General features: G+C 44.9%; 1 protein-coding gene across 1 annotated transcript in view; it reads left to right on the plus strand.

Annotated features, from left to right (window-relative positions):
* Positions 1–13306, plus strand: part of CSMD1 (CUB and Sushi multiple domains 1) — a 1672960-nt gene that overhangs the window by 1423922 nt on the left and 235732 nt on the right. Inside the window, exons 34-36 of the mRNA XM_047092364.1 lie at positions 3507–3620; positions 5327–5422; positions 12357–12560. Of these exons, the coding sequence (XP_046948320.1) occupies positions 3507–3620; positions 5327–5422; positions 12357–12560 (414 nt within the window). The remainder of the gene's footprint in view (positions 1–3506; positions 3621–5326; positions 5423–12356; positions 12561–13306) is intronic.

Consider the following 13306-nt stretch of genomic DNA (forward strand, 5'->3'; position numbering starts at 1 on the left):
TGAAAACCCTACATGGCCAAGTTTTGTTTTTTTTCTTAACATGTGATGTAACAGCCATCCACTCATAGACAGACAGCAGATAAGATTCTAAGGCTAGAATCTGTTTGAGGGAAAACCTTTTGGAAAGTACAATTATAACACAAATTACTTGTTGGGTAAGAAATTGGCACGCGGGAGACAAACAGTTTCTGGATGGCAAGTAAGTTGTTCTGCGTGTGTGCGTTTGCACAAGACGGGCAGACATTTCTAATAAATGTTAAGTTGGTAAATGAGCGAGGTCTCGCAACACAAGTCGTACGCGACGCCCGATGTCACATGATCACAGCTGAGCCAGTGGTCCTTGAAATTTGCTTTGATATACGAGTGCTTTGGATGACAAGCGTGTTTCTGGAAGGCGTTATGCTGGCAAACCAAGGTTTTACTCTATTTATTATCTACAGGCCTCTTCGAAACTGACGAAAACCTTCACCAGGAACTTACTTTAGCCTTAGGTGTTTTAGGTCACGGGCCCTTCATGAACCGTGTGATGAACTTGCTTGCTATTTTACCACACACCATGTAGTGTCTACCCTGGGCCAGTACTCAAGACTGTTGGGCTTTTCGGGCTGGGCTTTCCTTGGTGTTTAAGAGATGATGGACATGCTTGTGGAGACCAGGGCAGGGGGACCAGCTCCCCAACAGGCAAAGGGCTGGTTCACTTACTCTGTGAATGAGCGACAGCTGTTACTCTCATTTAAAAAGTGAGAGGGCTTCAGAGTATCTACTTTGCTACAATAAACAAACAATAAAACTTAGAATAGCTCCTGATTCTCACTCTTTTTGCTTGACCAATTCCTTTAAACCAATGTCACTTCTTCAGCTCCCGTTAATTCGTTTTTTCCACCTAAGTGCTTAACGACATCCTCCCGTTACTTTCCTATTCCTTTTACTTTTGTTCATAGATAAACGGCAGAACATATTTATCACAATGGAATATAGCAGCCATATTCTATGATTTTAGTTTATTTCAAAATTTATTGAGTTGTCACAACACAATTATGATTTCCCAGCAGATAAAAAAAAAAGTCACACCTCTATCATAAATATTGATCAGAGTTTCCCAGTCTGAAATGTTTAAAGATATATATTTATCAAATTCTATCCAGGCAGAAAATTTTAATTTAAATTTTAATTTGAAATTAAAATAGTTGCACAGAGGATTAAATGAAAATCTGTACTGCCTTATCTTGTATTATCTTTCTTCTTTTCCTTACTCTCTCCTGGGAAATAAATCAGTTCAACAATTTTGGGGGCACCTGGGTGACTCGGTTGAATGTCCGACTCTTGATTTCTGCTCAGGTCATAATCCCAGAGTCATGGGATCGAGCCCCACGTCAGGCTCCGTGCTGAGGATGGAGTCTGCTTGGGATTCTCTCTCTCCCTCTCTCTCTGCCCCTACCCTGCTCATGTGCTCTCTCTGTCACTATCTCTCTCTCTCTCTCTAAAATAATAATAATGATAATGATAATAACAAACAATTGTGATAAGGGCCAGGATGAACAAAACATAGTCTGTGCCCTAAAGTGCCCACTTTTTAAGTGCCACGTTAGCTCAAGGTGTGGGCGTCGCTAGGTCGGAAGAGGCACAACTGTGGTGAACACAGGTCTTCAGATACTCCAGTTCTCTCCCTGTTTTCACCCAAAGGGTCACCAAAGTACCTTTCTACGACAAAGCTCTGATCACGGGAACACCTTGATACACATTTTTCACTCCCATTTTGCCCACGAGAAAACCCCTCGTTTTTAGGTCCTGAAGTCTCAGGCTGCGGTGGCTTTTGCTTTCTAATCCCCTCCTTGTCTCTTACCCACTGAGCGCCTGCCACACCAGACCTTTTGCCATATTTGTCACCTGCGAAGTTTTGCTTTCAATGTTCACGTGCTGAAATAATTCCCTGCCCTTCATTCTTCCCCCCAAGTGGTTTAACTTCTCATGCCTCAAGGAAGTGACACTGCTCTCCCCACTATGAGACATGGACTCCCCCCAGGGAGACCCCGTGGCCATGAGCACTTGTCAGTCTTGGCTGCCCGTTTGGGGCAGAGTCAGTTGTAGGTCTGAGCTCTGCCCAAGCAGCTCATCAGAGAAGCCTCATCTTGGCCAAATTGTAGACCCACACCCGTATTTGTCGTGAGGAGCTCAGTGCACGTCGGCACGTGACGGTCCTGGGACCATGTTTCTCTCTGGATCATCTTCAAATTCTGGTTCTAAAAGTTTCTTGGAATTACGTGTCTGTGATTCACTTTTGTGCTATTTAAAAGACCCAAGCGTCCTGCCTCCAACGTGATGAAGGTTTCATTACTGGGGGAGGGGGGCTGCTATGAGAAAGGAATTGTATGAGCCAGGACCATGTTGAAATCATAAAATTCTCTTCCTCTTTCTAATTCTTTGTTTTAGAGCAGTTCATCCATTGGGAAAGTCCTCCTGGCTTACATGCTTCCTTTAATTATTTGTCTCTGGAAAATTATAAAGGAATTCTAAAATCTTAAAATACATGTATGTATGTGTACGTATACTCTATTACATGCATACTGTACACGGTGCGTATTATACATACATGTTTATGTATATATGTAATACATGTGTGTGACAGAATATATGGCATATCTAAAACACACACACACACACACACACACACACACACTCACTCACAAGCTATTACAGTTAGATTCCCCTCCATTTGGCCAACACATTAGTTCATTAGAATCTGACATGTATAATTGATACATACATATCCATTTCTTATGCAGAATGAGAATAATTTTAGTTTAAACCTTGCACATAAATAAGAATTAGTCGCTCCTTGCTTATATACTAAATCACAAGTGTTTCTAACTATTGTGGAGGCCTATATATTGTCACTTTGAGTGAAAAAGTTTATGAAGTTTGAAGTGCTGAAATGCACAGTAATGTTTTACTTGGAGGAGGTGTGTTCTTGCTATTTATATCACCCACGAGATAAATAAAATTGTGTGGTGGGGTCATAATAAACAGCTCTGTGGTATGTTGCTGACCTGTGTGTAAATCGCAATGAGTTCACGTGAATTTCATCTTGTAATAACAAGTGAACAATTTTAAATTCTTCACCAAACTGGCGTGATTTTAAAACCAAGAATTGTCTTGATCCCTGTACCTATTGTCCATGAAACGAAACATCGTTAACTGCTCTTAAATAATGGGGCAGCTTTATGGCTATTCTTGTATTATCCTAATGTAGTTCCAGAAAAAAATTTAATATTCAAACAGATTGGGAACAGTAATGCTATTCCTTTCATTATGTTTCAAGACACTGAGAAGCGAAATAAAATTGTTTAAGCCACTGAAAACTCTTAGAAAGCCGGGGAAACCAGTTTATGATTTTCTGCCGGAATCTTAGGAGCACGATCCTTGAGAGGAATCGGTACATAGGTGGTGTAAGCCTCGTGTCTGTGTTTTTTAATAAGCGTTGTGCCACCCACCCCTTTATTTTGCAGTCGTATTCGGACAGTTCGCCTATTTCCAGACGGCGCTGAATGATTTGGCAGAATTATTTGATGGGACACACCCACAGGCCAGACTTCTCAGCTCTCTCTCCGGGTCACATTCAGGTAAACGTTCAAAGCATTTGATCTTTAATTTTATTTAGACAGCCAGGGTCGCTCATTTTAAACTTGTCTTTTTTTTTTCTTTTTTAATGAGGGAGAAATGCAATCATCTTTGAATTTGCTTGCCTACTTAATAACATTGTATCTTCGATATAAAATTTCAACTGTATGTTTATCTCTGATATAAAACCGCTGACCATCATTTTACTTACTAAGGTTGTAAGAAATACAATATCCATCTCAAGAACAAAGGAAAATACCGGAAAAGAAGAGATAATAAATGATCTTGTGTGTTCTATTTTCTATCCTATGTCCCCTAATCTTCCTGGAGATAAGCAGTATCAATATTATGGTCTCAGTCCTTGCCAACCTTTAAATATGTGCATATAGAGATTCATCACACTCCCACAAGTACACGGGTGCGTACGTGTATACACATACACAGATGAATGTGTGCGTGTGTAAATGCACGTAAACGTACGTGGGGCTGCATAAAATGGGATGCTATTTCAAACTCATTTTGTACGCCACACTTTTATTCAAAATCACATCTGCAGTTCTTTCCCTACGAAAAAGTATATAGACCGAAAGTGATTCGTTTCAGTGCTGAATAGGATTCAGTTGATTAGCGCAGCACAATTTAATTAGCCCCTCGTGGATTGGGACCCTGGGCAAACTGCAAGATTTGTGCAGTCACTGCATTGTCATCCCTGACCAAAGTCAAGTTGTGCGTGTGGATCACACACTCTTGCCAACCAAGACTAAGTTTGATTATTTCCTGTTTTTCACTGTTGTTAACCAAGGTCCTTAAGACCTATGTCTTGTTCTTTTCTGCCAATGTCCGATGATGGAACGTCGAGAAACGCATCAAAAGATACAGATTTATGTTATGTTATGTTATGTTATGTTATGTTATGTTATGTTATGTTATGTTATGTTATCTTAGAGAGACAGAGACAGAGTCTGAGCGGGGGAGGGGCAGAGAGAAAGGGAGACACAGAATCCAAAGCAGGCTCCGGCCTCCTAGCTGTCAGCACAGAGCCCAATGCGGGGCTCGAACCCACGAACCATGAGATCATTACCTGAGCCAAAGTCGGAAGCTTAACCGACTGAGCCACCCAGGCACCCCCAGAAGATACAGATTTAAAGTACTGTTACCTATTGACAAATTCACCTCTGAAATGCTTATGTCATTCATATGCTCCTTAGTGGCACGTGAGAGAGACCATTCCTGTATAGTGGGTGTACTTTAAAAGGTAAAAATGTATTTCATAAGTTGATTTTTTCTGAATCTAAATGCTTTAGTATTTTTAAACAAGTTTAGATTCAGATTTTCTTAATTTTCTTAATTGAAGTAAAATCCTAGCAAGTAACTGTCACATAAAGTTGATTCTGAGCTACTGATAAATCTGATTCTTGTATTTCCCACTTTGTCAGCTAACAGACTTACGATCAGTGCCTGCTTCAGAAGGAAGCATAAGTGAGATATTGATTAAATCCACATTTTAATAGAACGAACAGGCAAGACCAGTTTTAAAATCTTGATAGAAACAATGCGTCTGGGCCCTAAACCCAAAGGGAGATCTGATAAGAGTACAACAGCTGAGAGTGAAATTCCGAGTTAATAATAGTTATTTTCCAAAATATTTGCCACCACCCCACAGTGTATTCTACGGATCCCACCAATTACCTCTGGTTTTCTTTGTTAGGTGAAACATTGCCATTGGCGACATCAAATCAGATTCTTCTCCGATTCAGTGCAAAGAGCGGTTCGTCTGCCCGGGGTTTCCACTTTGTTTACCAAGGTAAGGGTCAAAGGTCACTGAGCACACCGCTCTGCCCTCCCCGACATCAGACATACTGCTGTTTTCAGTTAAAGCACTAGCCGTTTCTGCATTGTGTGTTTTTTTAATACTTACGAAATCGAAGGTATTCATATGTTTATAATAAAACGATTTAATAAAAATATCACAATTTTGCTTTCTGACACTTAAATATATACGATATTTCTCCTGCAAAGACACAGTGACACCTCATTTATCTGGCATCATCAGGAAACACTTACTGATCAAATCCCCTTTTTCTGGTACTTTATACTTCGCAAAAGGATTGCATGTATATTATAGTTTATGTAACTTAGTAAAGTGTCTCATAAGAGTGTAGATTTCAGTACCTGCTTTCGTGAAATACATTTAAAGCACATTTTACAATTCCAGATCTTCCCATAAAAAAAGGAAGTCGAAAAGGCAACTTAACGAAATCAAGCAAAACCCAAAATACCGTCCGTGCCTCCGTGACTCTAAACACCCATTTTGTCTTATTTGTGTTCTGTTAACTTTTGCACCTTGACACCTTTATATTTATTTCTGAAATTGGAGCTTATTCAAAATGTTGGAGGTTGTGCAAAGTTTCTAAACAATGAGGATTGTTTTGTTTTCTGTCTCTAGAGTCTACCTTTGTCTTGTCTATTCAGTGCATGAACTTGACAAAAATCCATGTCAACTGTTTATACACTTTCAGAAGCACAGAGCAGGTCTTTGGATGTAGGTTGTAATGGCTGTGAAGCTTGAGATGTGAGAGAGATTACCATCTTGGCGGATAAACTGTGTGTTCCAAAACAGGAAGAAAGACTTAGTTTTTCCAGGTCTCAATTTTGCTCGAGGCTACAGAGATTACTCGCCCCTCTTAGCTATTTTCCTTGGAAGTGGCAAGTGGCAGGGAAGCCCCAAGTGCCAGTAGCTTCTGTCCTTCACTAAAGACTTTGGAAAACGAGCTTGACATCATAGTGTTTGTAAAAAAAGAAAAAAAAATTACGGAAAATAGCAATCTGTCATTTCACTTACAACTCATTTCTAATACTCTCACGCTGCAAGACCCATGCCCTCAAAATGTTTTCCTAAAATCTATAAACTATAAAATATTTCATCATAAAAACCTCACTGCTCAGGAACAAGATGATGTGTAAAGGAATGAGAAGGAATAGCACCTTAAGTACACTTTTTAACCTGGAGACATTTAAGCTACTGACATGGACTGTCTTGGTAAGGGGCTTTCCTTTCTTTTTGATAAAGATTAGACATCGAATAAAATATCTGAGGCAAATGACCCTAACTCTATCCTACTTACAAATACTGTCCTCAGAAGTCACGACTTTAAAAGGTATGTTTCTTGGCTTCAAGTAACATATCGCCATTAAAATGAATGAAAACAGAAAAGTGGTAAGAAAAGAAAATCATTTATAGGAGGAATATGTTTTCCTTGTCCTTAAGAGTATATAATGACTCTAACACCCTCAATATTTTATAAAGTCTCAATATACCTCCTTTTCTTGCTTTGTTCCTATAGTGAGTTTTTGCAAAAATTGTCTTTTTATCAAAGCTAAATCCCTTGGAAGCAAAGAACTAGAATCATGAATGCAGTTTATAAATCACTTGAGAACACCTGGGGACGTTTTCAATACATCTGAAAAGTTAAATTGAATATTACTTTCTGAAAGATGCCGGTTACGTGGGAGCCAAGAAATTATTTGAAATCCATTGTATAAAAACTTTCTGAATAGCGCGTTCGAATACCACTTACGGCTTCATTCTTTCCTGAGTTACTAAAGCTTTAAATTGCACGGGGAGTTTCTGCACCTGTTAGAGACATCGGTGGCAAAGTAGGTAGCAAAGGGAACCCGGCCTCGACCCAGGCATTCCAGCATCACTGCCCCTTGCGCTCCACTCCCCGGCCCTCCATGCCGCCCGCTTAACAATGAGACCTAAGTAATGAAGATGTTTCCATCTTTCTGATCCTGTGGAGAAATGGACGTAGACTTTGTTTTACAAAGTGTCCTAATTAACTTATGTCTTTGCTGGTTTTCCTTTGCTTTCCACACCCCTTAGAGGCAGAAGGGTCTATTTGAAAGGTCAGAAGTGGGAAAGACAGTGAGTTAGGACCCACGAGCACCCCAAAAGAGGCGAATGGAGGGGATCCCTTCCTAACCCGGTGCTTTAAATACCTGTCCCACATTAGTTTGTCAGTGACGACTCAGTACCTGTGAAACCCTGCGTCCAGCTGCTTGGTGCTATTGAATTAAACACTCAAGGAAGCTATCTACTCGGGGTTGAGGAACTACTTTCCAGGTCACGGGTCCTACAAGCAGTAGTGTGGACGGAGACAGAGAAGACATGGTGCATTTCAGTGACAGGCAGGCACCTTTTACAGCAGGTGGCTCAGGAGTCATTCCTCCTGGGGCCACCTTGCATCCCCCTTGCATTCAGCCACCACACACCTCGGCGATGTGACAGTTGACTCGAGAAGCAAAAGCTGTTGGTAGAACCTACCAGGAACAGACATCTGGAGATTCTCCTGGAGTGTGAGGGTCCCTGGGGCTGTGCTAGCATTTCGGTTTCCCAACTGGACCGCTGTTGATGTTTGTCCTGCATAAACAAAGTTCCCTGAAGACACGGCAGGAGCACGCCTTGCTTTCCGATGTGAATGCGTTCAAGTGGCTTCTTGGATTTCCTTTCAGGCAACCTGGAGAGGGTGTCCCCACCCTCCTCCCCCAGCACCCAGAGATTCCTGAGCCCTCCCTCCCTGAGCTCCCAGACCTACACACTGGCAGGACTGCAGTCAGCAAAGGGGATTCTGCACATTTTGATAATCTTTGGCACTCCGCAGAAAACGGATCGCGCGTAAAGTCAGTGTATTCTGGGGGCAGCGAGAAAATCAAAATTCATGTCACCCTAAGAAACCCACCATGTGGAACACTCACCTACTGTTCCTTAATAAATTGAGCACAGTCTGGTTCCTCTGGTGTTAGAAGAGCCCTTTTAGTCTATATTATGATGTGCTTATGTTGCATTTGTAGATTTTTGGGGGGCTCCAAGTACACACTTTTTTTTCAGGTTTTTTTAATGTTTATTTATTTTTGAGAGAGAGAGAGAGACAGAGCACGAGCAGGGAAGGGGCAGAGAGAGGGAGAAACAGAATCCAAGGCAGGCTCGTGGCTCTGAGCTGTCAGCACAGAGCCCGACGTGGGGCTCGAACTCACGAACAGGATCATGACGTGAGCTAAAGTCTGACCTTGAGCCAAGTGAGCCACCCAGGTGCCCCAAATACACACCTTTTAATAACAGAATCAACCTTAGCAATATTGGAAACAACACAAGAGCCGACGTGCGTGGCCACAGAGACGACTGAGGCAGAGCAGATAAGTCTCCTGTCCTCTCCTGCTTACTCTGAGGCACATGCTAATTTATGGCAGGGTGGTTAAAAACCATCTGCACAACCCCCCCACCCCCGCCATGCTCTGTGTGTGCACGTGACTGAATGCGTCTATATTAAACTCGGCAGTCGACAGTGTCTCATGAGTGTACTACTATTTTTAACTCTCTTATATTTGTGCCTGGCTGTTTGCACAGATCATCCATTTTTCTTGGGTATTTCCATGCAGGATTCAGCACTTCATTAAGTTCTCTCAAAATAAGTCATTCACACCAAAGCTAGTAAACCAGGTAGGACATCTTGAATATTTCAGGGGGGAAAGGAGGCCATGTGTTTATATCAAGCTTCCCCTGAGTGCACAACTTACAAGTGTCAGTTGGCCGAGTTTCCGTCTTTCTGGACACATTTGCTGTGTGGACAGCTCCATTCTAGATCCCCATCTGAAGCAGCCTCCCGCTTCCTGGCCTTCTGGCCTCCCGGTCTCCCAGATTCACTAGCTTGGGGCTTTCCTGTCCCAGGGTCTCCTACCTCCTACCTCCTACAGCAAGACTCACTGCCCTTAGCAGTGAAATAAACAGATAAACAACCTGGAAGCAGGAAGCACTTTTTCTGAGTTTGGTCAGAAAGAAATTGACGTGAAAATTTCCACGTGAGGTCCTTCCCAGTTGTTTAAGTATATGTCTTTACTGATTTTCCCCAAACCTCATCTCCTTTTAGATGACATAAATTATAAGGTTTTCCACTTCGAAGAGACTTGCATTTTGTATAAAGAGCTTATAAAATGCATACTTCTTACAAAAAAGACTGAGCATAAAGTTTTGTTCATAATTCAGTGATGTATGCTTGAATTCACTGACGAGTGATGGCTTGTCGAATCCGATTTTTCAACTACCCAAACAGAATGATTTTGAGAAATAGAAAATATCCCCCATCACTAAAGAAACAGGCAAGCCAGCCTCCCTTAGACTGGCCAAGTGACTGCTGCGGGCATTCGGGTTTGTTACTACGTTATTGTCGGTGTCTGGTTTTGTCGTCATACCTGCTCTGAAAGATGGGCGGTGAAGGACTCGCGTGCGCAGACCTGGGCTGAGCTCTGGCAGTGGCTTCGGGCAAAGGACCCACCACGTGACGTTAGGCTCTGGCTTCCCCTCGCGGTGGGTGCTCTGAAAGCCCGAGAGCAGCCCCCGCACCAGCACAGCGCACCTGCCGTGGCCGTCACTCGGCGTTCAGTCCGGCACCTTCTCTCCTGAGCCAACCTCAGTCCCTGTTCGCTTTCCACTGGGCTGATTCCCCTCTTGCTTCACCGCAGTGTGAAACGTTGACTAAAAGATACAGGGTAGTAACCACAGAGGACGGAATTTCTCCCTGATGCTGCCCGAAACATCCAGGTGAAGGGCAGGGACCGGAGGATGGGCCGACAGGGAAAGTGGCTGAATGCTGTTGGATGCTCCCCAGACGGTGCATGGACGTTTGAGGTCGTCTGTGCCTGCTTCGGCCCCACTTTCCAGAGACTTAAAATTGTTCTTCTCCTCACTGGGGAAACTTCTTCCTCTAGAGAACAACCTTCATAATATCACCCAGGTGTAGGTGTTGTTCATTTATCTTCGTTTCCTTAAAAAAGGACAACCATGAAGTTCGTGAGGAAAGGCTGAATAGTGGCCTGTGTCCGAGTGACCCTTGATGGTGTGTTGTCCCCGTGTACGGGGCCTGGAGTGGCAGTGATGCCCTGGAAAAAGTGCTCGCATATTTATGAAATATTAATGTATTATTAGAAATAGAAACGTCACTGTGTTTGAGGCTTCTTAGATAAGCGTGCAGCGTTTGCTATCGGTAGCCGGGTGTTTTTCGTGTAATTCAGGACAAGGAGAAAAATTGCCATTGGAGACATTTCTCCATTTTGGTAACAACAGCAGCAAACATGGAGGAAGACACCTCCATGGGACGGTCTTTATTTATTTCCTCTTTGGCCCTCACGCTTCTTGTTCAACTGCACCAAAATGCTGAGACATATAAATATGACAAATAGGAATTTTCAGAAATTTTTATTATGATGTAGTTATTCTGCATTCTGTTTTTACTTCTAAAAAAGAGCCATTCTGATGTATCATTGTTTCAACTGTAGTTCTTGGTATATAATTTTATTAACTTTGCATCAGAATCGTCTTCTGACTCCGTCTCGTAGACTTGCTTTCTTAGGAGCAGTTACTCAGATGCTGCCTGTCACTGGTCAGGTTCAATGCAAAACCTGATGTCCCCATGTTAGGAAAAGCAGTGTGAACATGGAGCACTGTTCTTCGGGAAAACAAGGACGCGAGCACGCTGTCAGAGGGGGGCACCGCTGGATGAAGAAATGCACAGACTGAAGAGGGTCCTGGACACGATACACACAAACGGCCTTTAGCTGCAGAGAATAACAACAGATCGTGGAGTTTTCATGCCCATACCTTGTGGATCTGTTTCTCAACGAGTCGTTCTGGAGTAACAGACGTCTCTGCGAGCTGAAGTATATTCCAAACGTTACCCTGTGCCCCTTTTGGAAAGCAGAACAATGTCTCACAGACAGTAGATTCCAGTATACGACCTAACAGACCCCTCACCTCGCACTGGAACGAGGCTCACCTGCCCATGCGTGTCAGCCGAAGACCAGACCTCAACGAAAACCACAGCCCAGGGAGACCCTGGGGGTGTCTCAGAAAGGGAGTTCCGGGAGGGGCTGGTTATGGGATTGAGGTTAGTGCCAGGTGATTTGGGACGGGGCTAAAGGCAGTGTGATTTTGCTTCGCCAGAGGGGCTGTTGGGGGGGGGGGGGCGGGCCGTGTGGTTGGCCATCTTGACTTTTATCCAGAGGTGGAAGGAACACGTGTGTTGTTGCAAATGGCAGCATTTATTTCTGTTTTAAGGCTAAACGGTGTTCCATTGTATGGACATAACACGTTTTCTCTATCCCTTCACCCACTGATGGGACACTTAGGTTGTCTCCACACCGTGGCTACTGTGAAGAAGGCTGTGGTGGACACGTGGGTGCAGACAGGCCTTTGAGATCCTGATTTCAGTGTTTTGGGGGATATATCCGCATAAGTAGGATGCATTCGCGGAAGTGCTGGGTCATCCGGTAGTTGTGTTTTTAATTTTGTTATTACATCACAATAGCCGTATTACACTCACTAGACTCTAAGGTCTTTGAGAGTAAGTACAAGGTCTGAGGCACCTCGTTATCATGAGCACAGTGATTTGGGCGCTTAATTAACTTTAATTGCCTGCATATCACTCAGGTCTCATAAGGCGCCGATGCTCCTGATGCCGCGTTTAACTCCTCTGAAAGGAGACTGTAAGGCGGTCCTTGGGGTTGGTAAGAGGTTGGATGCAGGTATGGACGTGCTCCCCACATCGTTCCCTCTAGAACCTGCGGAAGGCGTTACTGATTTCTGTATTAACATAAACTCGTTCTGGACTCTCTCGACTCCTTTCCTGAGGAAATGGTGGGGCTTCCCCGGGAAGACACCGATGGCCGTGTTGTGTGTTTGCTTCTAGCCGTCCCTCGAACCAGCGATACCCAGTGCAGTTCTGTCCCTGAGCCCAGATACGGACGGAGAATTGGCTCCGAGTTCTCGGCCGGTTCGATTGTTCGATTCGAGTGCAACCCGGGGTACCTCCTTCAGGGCTCCACCGCCATCCGCTGCCAGTCCGTGCCTAACGCATTAGCTCAGTGGAACGACACAATCCCGAGCTGCGTGGGTAAGTGTGCCCGCGGGTGTGACGGCGTGCGTGCCCGCGGGTGTGACGGTGTGCGTGTGTCCACAAGGCGTGACGGCGTGCGTGCCTGTGGGTGTGACAGCGTGCGTGCCCGCAGGTGTGACGGTGTGTGTGCCCGTGGGTGTGATGGTGTGTGCGCTCGCGGGTGTGACGGTGTGTGTGCTTGTGGGTGTGACGGCATGCGTGTCCACGGGTGTGACGGCGTGCGTGCTCGCGGGTGTGACAGTGCGTGTGCCCGCGGGTGTGCCAACCTGTGTGCCCGCAGGTGTGCCAGCGTGTGTGCCCGTGGGTGTGACAGTGTGTGCACTCGCAGGTGTGACGGCGTGCGTGCTCGCGGGTGTGACGGTATATCTGCCCGCGGGTGTGACGGCGTGTGTGCTTGTGGGTGTGACGGCATGCGTGTCCACGGGTGTGACGGCGTGCGTGCTCGCGGGTGTGACAGTGCGTGTGCCCGCGGGTGTGCCAACCTGTGTGCCCGCAGGTGTGCCAGCGTGTGTGCCCGTGGGTGTGACAGTGTGTGCGCTCGCAGGTGTGACGGCGTGCGTGCTCGCGGGTGTGACGGTATATCTGCCCGCGGGTGTGACGGTGTGTGTGCTTGTGGGTGTGACGGTGCGTGTGCCCGCGGGTGTGCCAACCTGTGTGCCCGCAGGTGTGCCAGCGTGTGTGCCCGCGGGTGTGACGGCGTGCGTGCTCGCGGGTGTGACAGTGCGTGTGCCCGCGGGTGTGCC

The sequence above is a fragment of the Lynx rufus genome, unplaced genomic scaffold, assembly GCF_022079265.1.
Source record: "Lynx rufus isolate CCGP_SWC_20201006 ecotype Redwood Valley unplaced genomic scaffold, mLynRuf1.p SCAF_3, whole genome shotgun sequence".
Lineage (NCBI taxonomy): Eukaryota > Metazoa > Chordata > Mammalia > Carnivora > Felidae > Lynx > Lynx rufus.